At 43.1% G+C, this 18439-nt stretch overlaps 1 protein-coding gene across 4 annotated transcripts in view; it reads left to right on the top strand.

Moving 5' to 3' along the window:
• Positions 1-13889, top strand: part of LOC131271546 (protein yippee-like) — an 81730-nt gene extending 67841 nt beyond the window's left edge. For 3 of the 4 annotated variants that reach the window (XM_058273009.1, XM_058273007.1, XM_058273008.1), the window contains 4 exons: positions 7778-8556; positions 9274-9494; positions 9578-9686; positions 10428-13889. In XM_058273009.1, the coding sequence (XP_058128992.1) occupies positions 8521-8556; positions 9274-9494; positions 9578-9686; positions 10428-10517 (456 nt within the window). In that variant the 5' untranslated portion in view covers positions 7778-8520 and the 3' untranslated portion in view covers positions 10518-13889. Of the gene's footprint in view, positions 1-7777; positions 8557-8859; positions 9013-9273; positions 9495-9577; positions 9687-10427 lie in introns of those variants that run through there. The other variant, XM_058273010.1, reaches the window with a different exon arrangement.
• Positions 13890-18439: the final 4550 nt, after the last annotated feature.

The following is an 18439-nucleotide window of genomic DNA, read 5'->3' as shown; positions in this document are numbered from 1 at the left end:
TTGTGGCTGATTATGGATCGATGGTTGCTTATTTCCGTTGGTCACGCCACGCCAAGGTCAAGGGAATTGGTGTTTGGTTGGAGAAAAAAAAACGATGATGCTACAAAGTTTTCTTCCAGACCAGGGTTCGCCAAAGTGTTTCAGAAAAGTGACAGCAGATTACTGACAATCTGTGAGTTTGAGAATATACCGCTTGCTTGCACAGTATACCGTATTTTTATGTAAATAATTGCTTTTAACTAATTACGTAGCTTAAAAAAAACAAATATTTGTTATAAATATAAAAGAAGAGTTGCAAAAATTGTAGAAACATTTCATGCTACATTTCACACAATCTCGTCAGAATTCATGAAGGTATTCAAGAAACGTTGGGTGATAATATCAGTCTTTGGTAGTTATTTATTTATTTAAAAAAAATATCCAAATGATTTAAAATAAAATGAATATAAATAAGAGTCGTTTGCCAACCCCTGTGCCATATTATTTTCGGATATGGCAGAAGAACTAAAGTTCAAATAAAAAGTGTTGTGTATTCGATTAAGAACTTTTATATATGCCTAGCTCCTTAATGATAATCACTTTCTTACGCAGCATCTCCATTTGTCGAAGATAATACGTTCAAGGATGGTCGGTCGGATCCAAGCCTCTTTCTACCAACGGGTGTTGGGCTCGTTCCACCATACGTAGGTTTCGATTCCATTCCACCAAAGCGTGAACCAGACGGACCTATCTACAGCCTCGCTCCACCGTGCCATCGAGTCAAGGCCAACGCGTCTTCAAGACATTTATATCTGTCGACACAACCGACACTACCAGTGGGAGTTGAGGGGTGTGTATGTCAGAGAGAAAGAGAGATAGAGAGTGGAAAAGGTAATGGGAAATAAGGAAAGGGCACATATACAACGCATGGCACGCGAACATATGTTTGGCTGGCCGCAAAAGGCCATCAGCCGGCGAGGGCAAGCAGCTGAGAGCAACATGTTTGGGCGGTTCGGGGGGTTCGGCTTGCCGGAAAGGGAGGGATGGGTGGCCCGTCTACTAGTCACTGCACATGGCAGCTCACGTTGGTGACGGCCCAGCAGCCAGCGCAGCTCCCCAGCAGAGTACGCAGTCGTCATTGACCTGGCTACAAGCTGTCTTCAACGACGCACACATGCTGCTTAACGGGTTGTTGGCGATCCCACCTCCTTTCTCCGCACACCTTCATCCTCTTTTTTGTATTTGTATGTATTTCTCTAGTATCTCCCACTCTTTGTCCGCTCTTATCGCCAACCGCCACGCATGCGGTCGACATTTGCTCGCGGTTCATCGCGAAATAATCGATTGTGTGCGGATGTAAACAAACCAGTTGTCGTGCTTGTTTAAAAGAGCGTACCAGAAAGAAGAAGAAAAAAACTACGCACCGTCATGATGACCCTAAATACACGAGCCTCCGCGGCGCAAAAAAAAGGGCGGAAGCGACGAAAGGAGGAAAACCGAACAAAACAAACAATGTCCCCACTAAGCCACTTGCACTGCGCAAAGAAATCCCGCTAAATCATCAACACCGCGCGAAACAGATGATAACGGCCCCGTTTGGGGATGTTAAAAAATTAAGATCATACGCTCCCGGTACCACCTTGGGGTGGCGAGGCGCGGGAAGTAGGAGGGAGTATCGAGTGTTACGCAGCTGCTTTTTCCTGTGTACAAATCAATGTTTGCGTCGTAGCTGGTGGAGAAACAAAACAAGAGCAATCGCTGACAGGCAAAATGTAAATATAATCCAACCAGCGCCGGCGGTGGAGGAAGAGGAATGAGCGGGCCAGAGGGTAGATTATATGTCAATCCTCCTCGGACGGCTGATAGTGGGATTTTCGTTGAACTTGCTTCGCCTCGGGAGCGGGCTGGAACTAGATTCTGTTGTTTGCGCCTCCTAATCGGGGTGCGCACGTGTTCGGCGATGTATGCGTGACCTCTGACTTGCATCGATGCATCCGCGATTGCACACAAGTGCATTTTTGCATTTCCAATGGTGCTTGATGCATTTTAGTCAACAAATGATCCACAAAATTGACATTAAACTAAGCAACCAGTGTTGTGGTCCTTGGATCAGTTTGTATGGTGATTGCACTGTCAACCCAAACGTCGTGGGTTCTAATCCGCATCCAGAGCGAGTTGAGGAATCTTTTGACATCAGCGCTCCATTTGCCTCCAGACGGACTTTTTTACTAAACTGAAACGAGCCCAAAGGAACATTATATGAAAACTACACTGCTAGTTGGATGGAGAACCTCCATATACTTGGATCCTGTTCCAATATCTTGGTTCTAAAAAGAGTTTCTTCTCTTCTTGTGGAAAATTATATCCTAAACTTGCCTCGCGGAACCATCTGTGATTGGCATCAGGCAAGAAGGGGGAAGCTAAGACTCACTCACACCAGTAGACTCTCCACAGTCTAACCGTCTAACCAGCCCCAGAGAATGCATTATTCACTGGTTGGATCCGATAGGCGAATGTCTGGCCTTTGCTTTGGTGTGGTTCTTGCTCCGCGGATGTTGGAGTTCCCTTTGTGTTGTGTGTGGCGCCCCGCGCGACTCTGTGATGTTGATGAGATACGCAGACAAAGAAGCACTCGTCGATGGTGGGATCATTTAGTAGGCCGCGCCAACGGATGGTGCCGCCAAAGACGCCGCGCAAATCCGCTCAAACAACGTGTTGGCCTAAAACACACAACCCAAACAACAACCCCACGCGAAGGCGGGTGTCCCGCGCCCCCTCAGACGAGCCCCACAGGAGAGCGCTCGCCGGAAAGGTGAGGGTTTCTAGCTGGTTTGCTTGTGGTAGTGATGCTGTTGTGTGGATAATGGGTAGCTACGGACGGAAACGCCGATTGCACTATGGGATGTGCAAGGTTTGTAAATGCATTCTATGTTTTAGATGATTTATTAGTTTTCTATTCAGCAGAACCTTGTCATACTGGTTTGTGTAAGACCGGAGCTTTAACAGCACATTTTTACGCCTTATCCTAAAACAAATAGCAATAAGGGTTTCTTTTTCAACACGTTGACTGCCGTGGATAAAACACACGGTTTTCTAAGGCAAAGCAAAGACTTAGAACTTCCCAAAGAATTAGTTTTTAGTATTACTATAATTTTTATGTTCCATTTTCATTCACTTATGGAGCAAACACTTTTAAGAACTAATGACAACTGGCTATCTAAAATGATAGCCATGGCAGTCAACCTATTAACTATAGTTTTTTTTGTGTTAATACTACGTGGTTCGTTTACATATCACAATTTGTCTATAGATACAATATCTTGTGCCACACTTCGTATCTGCGAAAACTTCTCCTAAATTCTCCTAAAACATGGGATCATATTGCCACTTGTGTCTCTTCAATTAGGGTTTTTAAAGGAACCGTAAGGATTATAAAATGTCTTGAAGTCTTCATCAATTCAGATGATGTTTGCACGAGACCATTGCAGTATGAATATTTGGGCTATAGGATTAAATGATTAGGTACAATATTTTCATCTTTAATTTCTACTCGATCTTGCGATGTTTGATCTCCGGTGCCCACTGTCCATTCTGGCTGTCCGTCTCCGACGTAGTTTACAGCTTCACACACAACATCACAGGCACAAGCTTGTGCAATGGGCACAGGCAAAAAAAGCCAAGCCATGATGTGTTCGCTGTCCGTGGGGTACTTCATTGTTGATCGTGGTCGTGGTCGCCATCAGCATCACGGCCACCATCGTCCACCAGCTGCCCCGGTCTCCTCGTCCCCATCAGCGCCGTCACTGTGTTGGTGATGTTTTTGTTTGCTACGGCAACAGATCAACCCCCACTTGGCCGCTGACTTCGCTCCTCGGTACACCGCGACTCCTAGGCAGACACACAGCAGCGGTTGTGTGTTGAGCGAACGCGAGTCGCGAGTACACGGCGGTTCCGCTCGTTGCAGCGTACGGTCGAGCTTCCATATCAGTTACAACCGTCGCCGTATGAGGTACGGAAAGTACGGCCAGGCATCCGCGAGTTTACCTTTCGCCCTTTCGAGTGATCAAGCCAGCAGCGCAAGGGAGTTTCTTCTCGCTTCTGCAGACACGCACTTTGCATGCGAGCCAGAGCCACACGCAAACTTTTGGTTGGTGTTCCTCGGTTTGGTTTCGAACGACGGACGACAGCTGTTCTGGCGGCTTATTGCGTTGCGGTCGAGTGCACTTCCGTTTTCGGATGGACTACCACCAAACCGCAGCTGATCGACATCGGCAGCAGCGCCCCTAGAGATAGATCGTACAGTGAGTGAATGTGGAGAGCGAACGGGCTCCAAAGCGTATAGTCCCTGAAGTTCGTTGCCTCTTCCTGCGAATATAGACAGCTAACAGCGTAGGCATTCTGAGGTTCTGTGCTGAAAAAGATTCCCGCCCGCGTGGAAGAGAACATAGTCAAGTCGTCAGCGGACGATGATCTTAAAGCTCTTCCGATTTCCCATCTCCGCAGTCGTGAGCTTTCTCGGTGGTGTTCTTCAGTGGAACCTAACAGCAACAGTAGTGCTCAAACGAAGCAGTTTTGAAAGCGGAAAGATCGCACAGCCTCTGCTCGGCAGTGAACAACGTTACAACGCCGTTCGGTAGTGCCAGCCGAGGGGTGAAAGAGGAAGTTCTGCTTTGAACAAATTAAAAACCACCCTGAAGGGAGGGAGTGTTCTCGGTGCGCGGTGAAGTTGAGTGCCCTCGTTTTTTTTTTCCTGTACCGTCCGCGGGGTCAATATCCGTCACGCCGGGAGTCGGGAGTTAATCTCTTGAGGCCGTGGCAGTAGTGTACGGCACCGAGGTGTTCCGGCTCTCCTGCAAAACCTACATATCCAGTGCGCGCCCTGACTCTTGCGAAAAGAGAGCAGCAGCATATAAAGTTAGACCGGAGAGACTTCACAGACGTAAGTTCTTTACCTTAACCCGGGGTGTGGATGCATACGATTCTTCCATCTCTCGTCCTGTTTGGACCGTGCGACTTAGAGAGAAACGGGACCGCTTATGCTAAGGAAGAAGGTGGGGATCACCTCCCAGCAGTTGGGGTGTACCATTACGAAAAGAAGGTGGTTTTTCCCCACATGGCCTTAATCCTGCCTCTGTTTCTCCCTATCTATCCGCCTTTCTGTGCTTCTTTTGCCAATTCTGACCGCTGGCTTGCTGTGGAACGTGGGTAGGAATGCCAGCTAGTAGTATCCCACACTATTCCTTCGGTTCCATTCGTACTGATGACTTCGAGGTGGAGACACCTTAGTTTGGTGAGATCTGGGCGAGTTTTCTGTGTAGTGCTACACCGGACCAGCCAGTTTTAGGTGGCTCCAAATGGCGGGGAGTAGAAGGTCCCCTAGAAGTTGCGCAAAAGGGTCTCGCGAGTTCGGTTCAACTTGATCCTGCTTATGTCTTCAGCCTTTTTATTTTTTCCTCTACGGAGGCAAACCAGTTCCAGTCCGTCCGGTCCGGTGGAAGAAACCAACACTACGTCTAACACCACGTTTGGTGCGGTGCTACTGCCAGCTCGTTGGAGCCAGTATTTCGTTTTTTCAGTCTCTCATGTCCAGCACACATTAGATTGGGAGCTGGTACAGCGGCCTCATGCCCTGCGGGGGCCTGCTCTCGGCTAACTCGTTCGCGTTCGTCGCTTGGATCGAGAAAATTGTGTCAGCGACTTCTCGTTGCTTCCATCCTGCTCTAGCGGCGCCGTTGTACGGGTTTTCTACTACGTAATTTCGTGGCTTTTCAGGGGTTTCCTGACGCGCGGAACCCCTACGGCTCAGGTCCGTGTGGCCTCTGCCGCCAAGCATCCCCCTGGTGCCTCGCTTGCCACAACCGACCGTCGCAGCTGATTCCGAGCGTTCCGGTTTTTTGCCCCGTCGCTGTTATTGTTTGTTGTGATGGCGATTTTCGTTTCGTCCAACGTTTTCTCGGTCGCGTATATTTCGCTGTTGACAATGACGCCGTTCGTGTGTTTCTCGTCCTGTCTCGACCGCACGACGGTTTTGTGGAGAAAGTTCCGAGCGGGTGGTGGCGTGTTGATTATCACAGTTAGTGTTGTGTTGCGTTGTTAACCAGATCAACACCTTAAGTTGAATCAACCGTTGGGCTACGTCAATATTGCGTCGCAATTTCGTTCAAACAACCTCATCTCATCCTTTGACCGATAAGCTAGAAACCATGCTCCCCTACTCCAGTGACGTTTGTAACAATGTTGTGCAATGTTTTTGATCGCAAAAACCCGTTCGCAGATTCACACGATCGGTGTGCAATTGTGCCACGAACCACGGCCAAAGCGGATGGTTAGACTGGCGTAGAACAGTTATTTAGTACCCATCTACTGGCCGAAAGTTTGATGAACCCGACGTCGACGTCTTCGTCGTTCGAGGTGGGACAAGGAAAGAAGGGAAACGGAAAACGCCAGAGAAGAATTAGAAATTAATTCCACCCCTTGCTGCCGCACCCACACTGGGGTAAACCTGTATGGTTTCCGCGATTGGCAGGAGTTTTCGTAGTTTCTGTTTCTACTCCACACATATCTCTTTTCTCTTTGTTGTTTTGTATGACTCCGATCCGTTCTAATGTGTGATTCATGTATAAAACAAGGCAGGTTTCAAACGAGCAGACATTACAAACATTGCAAGTGGGTAATACAACAATTCAAAAGTAATTGACATTGAAAAATATATTACTAGAATCATACACAAACTTGAGTCAAATATTGTTTTTGTTGATTGTAAAAAAATATGTTGATTTCGCACACTAAAACATTTCATTCCAAACGGGGGAACATTTTGGATTTGATAAAAAAAGAGTTGTGGAGTTGAAATTTAGTACAATAAGTAGAATTTCCTGAAACTAAAAGTTAATTAAATTATAAAATAATGTAATATCTTCTACTTGGAATACATTTAATCTAACAAACAGAGGCAAGAGAATTATGCTTCGCCCACACTCTAGAAGGTAAACTTTAGCCATCGCGTTAAGCACATTTAATTCTGCTGTAAATGCGACGGAAAGTGCTTCACCGTGAAAGATAGCGCGAATTCCACCACCACTCCTTGACATTCACCACCCGCTGATGGTCATTATGTAATGTGATTTATCAGGAGTCAGTAAAACCTTGACACCAACTCCGATCCCACCTACCCCGCGGGACGTACGTCTACCCCGGCAATTGATTTATTGTACTGACCGGGCCGGCGATGAGATTCCGTGGCCTACTTTCGTCCCGGTACGGTTATTTGTGCAATTGTGCCTTAAAACTTTCCCCCGCAGCTTTCGCACAAAAGTCACCCCTTTTTTTTTGTGCGGTTCGGGTGAAATATTGTACAAAAACAACAACAACAAAAAAATCGGCTTGAAAATGTCCTATTCGCAACGCTGACGTCCTTGAGCCCCATCGACCGGTGATTACTGGGGTGTTATTGATATGACTGTTTTTTTTTTTAAATTTTTCTGTAAGCTATGTTCAACGTAGATTGCAGCTGGGATGTTTATAAATGCGAGAGGTTACTTCGCTTATCACCCAACCGGTGGAGCTTGTTGATAACTTTACTAATCTACAACTATCAATTGCGCATCCGTATGCTGTCATTGGACTGATAGTATGCAACTAGGAAAACAATTCATATTTCCTATTCCACACTACAAACAAACAATATAAACCACTTTTAAGAAAAAAACCGTGCACAAGCGCGTTGTACTAATGTGATTTGTAACGTTTTCGTCAATCCAACTACAACTTTCGATTTTATTTGTTCATTTTTTTACAGATTTCCAACAGTAAACATTGTGAGCGGCAGGAACAGAGGTAAACTTATCAACGACAGCAGAAGGCGACCGAAGCAGCAGCCATACAACAGTCGCGAGAAGAAGAAAGACTAAGCCGAAGGAAGTAAAACCGAGGATTTTACTTGCCACTTAATCTACTACTACGCACTGTTAACGCTTTTGGGGTTGCCTTCACCTTCACCGCAGTGGAAAACAAATGCACAGAGAAAAGGAGAATTTTAAAACCGCTTCGAAAACTCGAAGAACGAACCAGCTCCTTCGTTAATCGGTCCAGAACCAGTGTCCTAAGACGTCGACATCGTAGGCGACTTTGCTCGTTGGATGTAATTAGGAACGAGCGCCGGTTTCTCCAATCGCTAGCTCCGCTGTATGTCGATCGTAGTGCACCGTGGTAGAAGAGCAGGACTGTTGCTTGGATACGGTACAGTTCAGTTAGCAAAGTGACGTGTAAGCAAGCGAGTTTGGTGGAAAGTCCAGGAATCTGCTTCGAGTTCTGCGAAATACCGGCCAGCTCACCACGCGTACCACACGAATCGCTGGCCAAGGAGGAAAGCATTCCTGCAAAGTAACACCGGACACTGCTAGAAGTGGTGGCGGTCTAGTTTTACAAAACAAAAAAAGACGCCAACAGGAAACCCGTTCGAGAGTTGCCTCGAGATCTCCGGGTGACTTTAAGGCCTCTCGTTCCTACTCAATCCTGCCAGCGGTTACAGGCAGGACACGGATGCGAATAACGTTCCTGTACGATCTACTATTCCAGGTAAAAAGCATTTCCTTTTCAAAACATACTGAGACGCAACAAATACTCCGATATCTACTACATTCTAACCTATTTCACGCATAATTCTAACCTCCCATTCCCAATCATGCGTTCTGTGTGGGGGGTTCGCGCAATCGTGGCGTCTTCCCGCAATCATTTGGACCGTGTTGCTTCGACAATAAACTGCCTTTCGCATCCCATCGCACGCGTATTCCCCAACCGACTCTCGCTGGCTCTTGTTTTCCCCACCGACGAATCGGGTTGGCTTTACAAAAGGAGGTGCAGCTCGGGGACGACCGTTGGTGGTTGGGCAAAACGCTGACAAACACGCCCGAGCACGTCGGAAGTGGCCGGTGCGACGAGCGACCATTGCAGTTCCGTCCCAATTTCGCGCCGGCACCGCTTACCACAACCGCTTCCGGCCTGGAATCCAATCAAGAAAACGATCCTACCCAGGTACAAGGCCGCGGCATCGGCGGGTTATTCGTAGTTATCGTAGCATGCGTATCTCTCTCTCTCTTCGATTAGGTGTCTTAAGTTTTGCTTTTCATTTTCCTACCATCTGTTAAACTATTCGTACTTACGCTTATACAAAACTGCCTGATTGCTCGTGGTGTAGTAGCTGCATGTGGACACTTTTCCGACCCGACGACTTGTTATACGCCACGGTGTGTAATACGGTTTCTTCCTTTCGTCCCTTGACTTTCTCTTCCGAAGGAGGCGGCCAACGGAGGGCACGCGAACGGGCAATCATCTTCGTCGGCGTCCTCGTCGTCATCCGGGAGCGGCACCATGGTGAAAACGTTCCAAGCTTACCTCCCGCCGACGAATCGAACGTACTCCTGTGTCCACTGCCGGGCACACCTAGCTAGTCACGATGAGCTTATATCGAAATCGTTCCAGGGCAGCCAGGGACGGGCCTATCTGTTCAACTCGGTGTAAGTGCCCTTGTGCGGGAGGGATTCCACTCTCGTTTGCTTTACGACGAATTAATCTTCCTGTTTTTCGCTTTCCCGCGTAGGGTCAACGTCGCTTGTGGCCAGGCCGAGGAACGGGTCCTACTAACAGGGCTACACGCCGTGGCCGACATCTACTGTGAATGCTGCAAAACGCCACTCGGATGGAAATATGTAAGTCGTGAGGCCATAGTGAATTAGCTTTAGCACTCACTTATTCTTGTTTTTGTTACTGTCAGATAAATTATGGCTAAAAGTGTCAGAAAGTTACCGAGCAGTAAAATCACTTTACTTTTGCTCATTGACGAGATTTCGAAGTCTCTGGGAAAGGTGAAAATTTTAAACAAAAAAAAACTACCAGCGATTTCATCTTTAGAGATGAAGTTTTTTGGCGATCTTCTGGAAGTTTATTCAGACTGACTTTATTGAGAACATTTAACTAATTAAAAAGGATATTTACATTCATCAAGCTCTAAAACCTATTATACCTATTAATTAGTTTCAATTAGTGCCTTTAATAAACCCTATTATATTTGACGGTCTTATATGAATGCATTAATGAAAGCGAGCTTATTTTCCAATATTTTCATTTAAAATCCCAAACCAAGGTTACAGCAATTGGATAGAGTGTATAAAGAACATTCATAGTATCAACATTGTAGCATATGTTTTTTACATGTCACATCCAGAGGTGTGTAATTCAGATTCAGATTCATGAATCTGAATGATTCTTTGCGTTTAAGAAATTTATGCATCTTTCGATGAGAGATTCGATGAGAGATAATATTGTTTGTTGTTGTATATTGTATTGAATTGATTTTATTTATTGGATGAATGGCTTGCGTTGGTTTGAAACCCGCACATTTTGATTACTTTCAAGCATATTCCATCACTTACGGTTTGCTTCTTCAACAGGAACATGCCTTCGAGTCGAGCCAGAAGTATAAAGAGGGCAAGTACATCATCGAGCTGGCGCACATGATTAAGGAGAATGGCTGGGATTGATTCGCGTCGCCAACGCGGCGCACGCGAACTAGCAGCAACAGCAGCAGTAGCGGTGGCAGCTCATCGGCAATAAATTAGCCAAACTCAAACCCGCCACCGTGTGTCGTGCGTCGTGTTTCGCGCTTTCCATTTCCTGCCAGCCCTAAACGTCAACGAGACCAGCTAACGATTTAATTTTTCACTCGATCGCGCGCCTACCCCTAAGGGTCAAACTTATCTTCTGCCATCTCTGAATCCTTCCATTGGCGGGCTGGCTGGTACCGGCTTCCGCCTTAGCGGAAGGAAGGACACGAACAAGATGTTCATTTTACTTTTATCATGTTTGGTTTCCGTAAGCTTTATTAAACTCTGTTGTTAACGTTTATTTTACAATTTCGTAAAGCCCGTTCGCTGCGGGAAGATACAACGTATGTCCTACCGCCAACAGGACATCATCTCACACATCTTGTCCACTGCCCTTGTGCTTTTGTGGAAGGCTTTCGTTATAGTTTAGCACGTACAAAATATCGTATATTTTGTATTTTCATTACGTGCTGTAACTCTTTTTTTATGTCCAAATGGCTTAGTAATTTTTTAAACGAAATTGGCGTTTTTTGGCAGGTGATGGTCTTAGAATCGTGCAGCATTAATTTGTCATAAAATCTTCTACAACCCTTAACGTAATGAGAAATAATGCGACCGTCGAGGAATGGAGCGGTTTCCGGGTGGAATTCAGAAAAAACCGGAACTAAATTAATCTATGTGTGATGTGGTATGTCTGAGATAGCATGCAGAAATGAGCGAGAGTGATATTAGTGATAAGTGTACGTGAGAAAAATCATTCGTGAACGTTAGCACGTAAATAAGTAAACTCATAAAAACGGAAAAAATCAATCCCGAAATCATAACTAAACTACACTTGCGAAGGATGTCCGAAACGTGATAGAAAAAGCATCGTATTTTAGTCGAAATATACACACGAATTAAGGTTAGCTTTAGTTTTTACAATAAAAAAACGAATAAAAACATACGCTAACGAGCGATGTTCTGTGAGCAACAGGTGGAAAGGAAGGGGGGAATCATTGAAAAAAGTTGAATGACCGAGGAGATGGATACGTGCGTGAATGTGCAAACTATGTAGGAGTCAAACTGTGAATCGAAGAATCAAAAATTTACTAGAAACAGCGAGAAGGAACAGGAACAATTTAAACAAAATCCAGCGCCTAACCCAAACCCGAATAAGAGAAGACACACAAATTTACCAAAAAGGACATAGGTTAACACAATTAGGTTATTTTTCCCTATTGCCGTATTTTTATGTTGGGCGGTTTCAAACTCCTTTGATTAAGCGTACAGAAATTAAATAATGTTGGCTAAACCTTTCAAAATATATAGTAGCACTTACTTTGCTACATCCACACTTACTATATCCTGGATTAGGTAATGGATATGAAGTGTTAACGAACAAATAAGCGAACAAAACTAGCAAAGTGAACCATTCTCATTCTGTCCAGAGGCTAAAACATAAAGTAGAACCTTTACGATGATAAACAACTGCCCATACACGAATCAAAGAAAAACTTCTCTGATCCGATTCAACTCAGTAAATGTGAGCAGAAAATGTCCTCAGACGAACAATAAATAGCATGGTACATCATCAGACACTGAAGCGGGACGAGACCCAAAACATAATACCTACTACTGCCAACTATTCGGAATGTAGCAGATTAACACTAAGATGCCGTTTTGTGATCGTTCAAGCGAAAAAGGAACTGTAAACAAGAGACGCGATCCTCGGGATGATCGTTGTCTGTCCTAGAAACAAATGTACTGGTATCTTTCTACCAGTTCCACACCTTAATAAGACTTAAGGAGTAGAGGAGATTATGGAAAACCCAAGAAAACTGTTCGCTAGTGTACATGGGGCGGTGACACAACAACAACAATCTATCTTTCCATGGACATTTGCAGTCCGGTCTGCCGTGGGCACGGCTGCGCAACGAGATGAATATCAACCATCAAAAAGCAAAAAGTAAATATTTTTCCTTTTCATAAAGGTTCCAAGATGATGTTTTTAAATTATCTTAAAAAGATTACGTTTGTCAAGCGAATGCAAAATTATCTATTGATTTACAAAATTTGCTTCAAAGGCATAGGAAGATAGAGCGTCAAACCGAGAGAACAAGGTGATAGAAAAGTAGAAGCAGCACGTGTTCTACGAAAAGAGTTATAGTTCATTGTATTGGAATTGGTGCTGCACGTGAGTAAAACATGACGGTTTGGAGTGGTTGAGGTAGATGATTCCCCACTTCCTTGCATTCGTTTTCTTCCTGACTATATAAAAGGAAGTCGTAATGAATGAAAAGTGCAGCAAACTCAATGCAATTCCCAAAGTTTTCGTTCGTTTTAATTCCGTGTAATTCAAAACGAACAAATGGAGGAAATTTAAAAAAAAACACATGATGAAAACTGATTATAGCGAAACAAACTCTGCAACCATATGATGTAATTATTAAAATAAGGCTAAGAAACTTTCGCAAGATTTTTAGTTTTTGCACTTGAAAACGATTTTCGCCAAGAGAAAAACAATGAGCACCGTGAGCAAGAGTGCATGTCATACTCGACGTACTCGGACGGTGTGTTTCTTTCACGACGGCATTGTCCCCTTTTTGCAAAAGGCATCGCGAAGATTGTCTGTTGTTCCCTTTCCCCTTCCCCACCCCAACTACCCCACCCAACCCACGAGGGTCGTTTGTTGTAGGTAGGTTAAGTGGTCGCTAATTAGAAAAAGGCATCCGCCAAGTGGCAATGTTGATCGGTTAGTCGCTGGCTGGTCGTAATTAATGCAACTTTCCTGATCGGTTTCATGTGTTGTTTCGCCCCTCTATTTGATGTGTGTGTGTGAGTGTGAAGATTTTCATTGCACGGAAACAGAAAAGGAAAAAATAGGATTGAGCAAACATGTAGAAGAAAGATAACATATTTTGTTTGAAAAGATAAAAAGAAACTGAAGTGATTGAAAACTATACGCTAAAGAAAGTTATAACGGTAAAGTAAGCATAACGAAAAACGAAAAAATGAAAAAAGAAGAAAAACATAAGAAAAAGCTAAAAAATAATTACTTTATACACTTTGTAGGCCGTAAGAGATATATACAAATGAGGTAATTACTAGATAATATGTTGATATGCTGCGATGCAAAACGATAAGTAGAAAACTTTGAAAAGCACTAAAAAAAACTAAAAAATACATTCAAATAAAATCTTAACTGTTTCAATAATCATGGTTTACATTTGTTTTGTTACTTATTACACAGACTTGGTATACTTATTTCTAGTCAACGTGGATCATTTTGTATATGATTTTATTATTTTCACGTCTTTTCTTTTCAGATTCATCCCTTATTACTCATTTCTTGTTTTTTTTCTGTTTAGTGTGTCTTTTTTCTGTTTAGTTTATTTAACCGGCAAGCTACTAAAGTACTCTTTTTTTTTCTTTTTTTACCTAGCAAGGGGAGTTTTTGTAATTTATGGTATCTTTTATAGATTAATGTTTTTGAAACAGAAAAGAACTAAAAAAAATATATCATCCATTATGCGTAATGTTTAACGCGATCGTACGTTCACGTTATCGTATTGCCTAAATTTCAACATCACACATATTATTTTGCCCAAATTTCAATGCAAAGTAGCTAAGCACACGAAGGTAGCGTACGTATTTGGAAGGCTTGCGTGAACCCTTCAAGGAGTTCTACTGACCCGTTGCCTGAATAAATCTCCTATTGCTATCGAAACCACTTTGGAAATGCATAGAAAACACATGACATTCGATTTAGTCATTTTTTGTTTCTTTTCTAATCCATTCGTCCATCATAACGTTATCGTCGTCCTTGTCGTTGTCTTCATCGTCGTTATAGTTGTGCGTCTCATCGTATCGTATCGAACCATATTCATATTACAGAGAAACTAGCTTAATCGAGAGGGGTAGCAATGAAACAAGAAATACAACTAAAAGAAAGTAACGTCGATTCTTGCAAACTTGCCTAAGTTTGTGCAGTATTGGTAAAAACGAAATAGAAACAATAACTGCAAACGACACGAATAAATTGCTTCGTCGATCTAGGCTAGGAAAAACACTTCATGACTATAAAACAGACATTTGAAGCTAAAGTAGATTAAAAAATTCGAGCTATTGAACTAAGTAAAACATATTCCAGCAGGAGTAGAAACTTATTTGTTTACAGAACTTTTTCAAGAATTGTTGAAGCTGATTTGTTTAGTTCTTAATTTCTGTTTCTGTTAAGAAAACAAACCGCTAGCGAATTAAAACCATCGAACAGAAATATAAAAAAAGAAAACCAGTTGCCTCTGTGTCAGCAACAAAGAAAGCATGAAATAGCAGAATGAAGAAAATGTGATATTTGCAAAACGTATAAGCCCAATTATCCCGTATTTCTTAACAGTGGAAGATAAACTTCAAAATGAACAGTTGGTGCTGATAGAAACGACATAGAGAAACAAAACAAAAATATTTGCAATGGCGAAAGGATTATTGAAAAGCTGTCCACTTTGCAACACACATAATAAAGATAAATAAAGAATTCAGACAGACTTATTGCTCGGTAGCACGTGATTTTTGAGTAGAATGTTGCATTTAATTTTTAGAACAGAATACCGGTTTTTTCATCTGAAAATTGTAAAAGGTTTTGAAAATATTGTGGTTGTTTACGAGTAATTACGACAGTCTTACTACAATTGAAAGTCTTCTCCATTTCAGTGGGTCTTAGACATGTGTGAATATGTTTTTTTTTACAAAATTTTTCTTTTTATTTGTTGTCGTGTGCAAGTAGTTGTAATGGAAGAAATAATGGGATTACGATAGAGAAAGGATGTCAATGGATTCGATGACATTTGGAGTATCGCGTTGGTAATTTTGAAACAGTTTGTTGTGAAAAATGGAGTGATAGAATGAAGTTTTATGTTGAGTTAAGTCGTTAGCAAGCACCATTATCATCATCAAAGTCAATTTGGGCAACACACTAATCAAACATATTTATTACACCCGTTTATACCAAAACTCCAATGACACTTGCTGCTTGTTGTGAACGCTCTGAATCAAGCGAACAAAACGAAATTTTCTCTTAGTTCTCCGATCTCAAACCGCTTTGCGACTCAACTTATTCCTTTATTTCTATAATTATTTGAACTTGAACATTAATGGTATGGTGGATGATCACGAAAAAAAAACTAGTGTATGTGTACATGAGGACTGTAAGGTTTTAGATATTACTGACCAAAATGATTCGAGGTGCAAACAAAAAAAGAGAGCATGGAGAATACGGTGAAGGTAACGGTAAGGAGACTGGAACCATTGCGGAAGGAAAAAGGTACCACGGAGGTATGATTGCTCATGGAGAGAGGTGAAACTAGAGAAACTACGGCAGGATCTTTTCGATTACATTTGGCTTACAGACAAACAGAACGATTCATATTTACACTTACTGACTACAGCAGCAACTTTAATAAAATACTGAATCATAATAATGAGTGAGCACATAACAGTGCGAAGATAATCCACGACAGAACCTTATGGCAGAAAATTAAAAAACATGAACCAAAACAGGCATTCAATATTACAAAAGCTCCTTATTTTTCTACAACAGTTTAATTAAACCCCCACATAACAAAACCAACTGTAAACCAAATAAGAAATGGCAATAGAAAAGAACTAATGAAAAATAAATACAAAAAACAAACGCAGTTCATAGGAATGGATAGGTATAAGTACAGATGAAACGGTAAAAGAGCGGTACATGGAACTAGTTTTGTATGTGATTTTTGCATGGATAAGGATAAGATAAAAACCAATGATTGTGCAGTAGCGACGGATGTCTACTAGAATCGAGGGATAGCCTCGAGTGCTAGACAAATCAGGAACATAGCTGGAGGCAGCATGAGAACAGCATCGTTCGCCGGCATCTCATTCAACCGAAGATAGAAAAAAAACTAAAATCTAAACTCTATTATATTAGCCGGTAAAGTATTATGTGAATTTTCGACGATAAAAAAAACGGAAATTTTTGTAGAATCATATTCCTCAGGCCATTCGAGCACATTCTTTCTCAGCCTGGGCAGAGGGAAACTAAGGAAAGTGAGTTCAATGCTAATAATCATTTTGCCTACATCTTCGAAAAAAAGAGTAAATTAAACGAGTACTCATTTAACTAGATCTGCAAATTGATTTTCCAATGCTTACCCAATCCGAAAAGCTAGAAAGCACGTGGAGCAACATTTCATACTAGTTCTTATTAAAGATCAAAGATCAAACACCCAGCACGAAAAAGGGTATTACAAGCGCGAAAAGATTAACACGAAACCATCGATATAAAATCTATTGTCTATGCATACCAATCACGAGGCATAACTTAACCATAGTACCATTAACATTCGCCATGGTGAACCCGGCACCGTAGTTAGAAAAAACATGCCGCCATGTGGTGAACTGAGGCTCGACTGCAGAAACGAAAGAGCAACTAAAACCAAAAATGTAGCGGATCGCATAGTAAACGAGACCATTTTAGCCACCGAAGACAAGAAAGTTGTGCTCCCTTAAAAATATCTTTGAATCGGAGGAAGTGTTAAAAAAATGTCGAGAAAATTACGAGAGCGCTGAGGAAAGAAACCAAGTAGACTTCAGCAACATTACGTTTACCACATTAACCTAATCGATTCAATGGCAACGTACGATAATAATAAGTAAGTAAAATAAAGTAAAAAAGTAATTTACAAAAAGTGTGATACCGTACAGCAATGTTTGAATTTTGAAATTGCCTGCAGTGAAACATTTCCGAAAGCAAACACGATGAAATATTTCATCTATTCCTGACGATGATCGAGTGTAGGTCCGCGATCGATTGGATGTCGGAGTTAATTCCACTATTTTGTTGGAGTCGGACCTGATTCAAACTTCCACCTCTATAGTGATGAGATTTTTTGGAATGTCTTGGAACGGAGTGGAACTGGGTTCCACAGCCTTAGGAGCAAGTCCGCGGAACTGGGTGCAAAGAACCTGATGACTGCTTGTATGAAAAACAGACTGGTGCGGACGGTGCACCTACCCGTCGCTGGTACACACAAGGAACTGGCTGGTCGGTCCGGCCCAGTTCACTACGTGTATAAAAAACAGACTGGTGCGGACGGTGCACCTACCCGTCGCTGGTACACACAAGGAACTGGCTGATCGGTCCGGCCCAGTTCACTACGTGTATAAAAAACAGACTGGTGCGGACGGTGCACCTACCCGTCGCTGGTACACACAAAGAACTGGCTGGTCGGTCCAGCCCAGTTCACTACGTGTATAAAAAACAGACTGGTGCGGACGGTGCACCTACCCGTCGCTGGTACATACAAAGAACTGGCTGGACGGTCCAGCCCAGTTCACTACGTGTATAAAAAACAGACTGGTGCGGACGGTGCACCTACCCGTCGCTGGTACACACAAAGAACTGGCTGGTCGGTCCGGCCCAGTTCACTACGTGTATAAAAAACAGACTGGTGCGGACGGTGCACCTACCCGTCGCTGGTACACACAAGGAACTGGCTGATCGGTCCGGCCCAGTTCACTACGTGTATAAAAAACAGACTGGTGCGGACGGTGCACCTATCCGTCGCTGGTACACACAAAGAACTGGCTGGTCGGTCCGGCCCAGTTCACTACGTGTATAAAAAACAGATTGGTCTGGATGGTGTCCCTACCCGTTGCTTGTACACGTAAAGAACGGGCCGAACGGCTTCGACCCAGTTTTTTGTGTGTATAAAAAACAAGAACAGTTAGACTAGGGTCTCTAGTTGCGAGCTGTGAAATAGAAACTTTCTCTCGCTCTCTTCGACGGATCTGGGAGGCGGTAGTTTTAAGATACCTTTCATATTCGTTCCAAAGAACCT

The sequence above is a fragment of the Anopheles coustani genome, chromosome 3 (genome assembly GCF_943734705.1).
Source record: "Anopheles coustani chromosome 3, idAnoCousDA_361_x.2, whole genome shotgun sequence".
NCBI classification, from domain to species: domain Eukaryota; kingdom Metazoa; phylum Arthropoda; class Insecta; order Diptera; family Culicidae; genus Anopheles; species Anopheles coustani.
The sequence above is the reverse complement of the archived record's forward strand: the minus strand, read 5'-3'. Positions and strand labels throughout refer to the sequence as shown.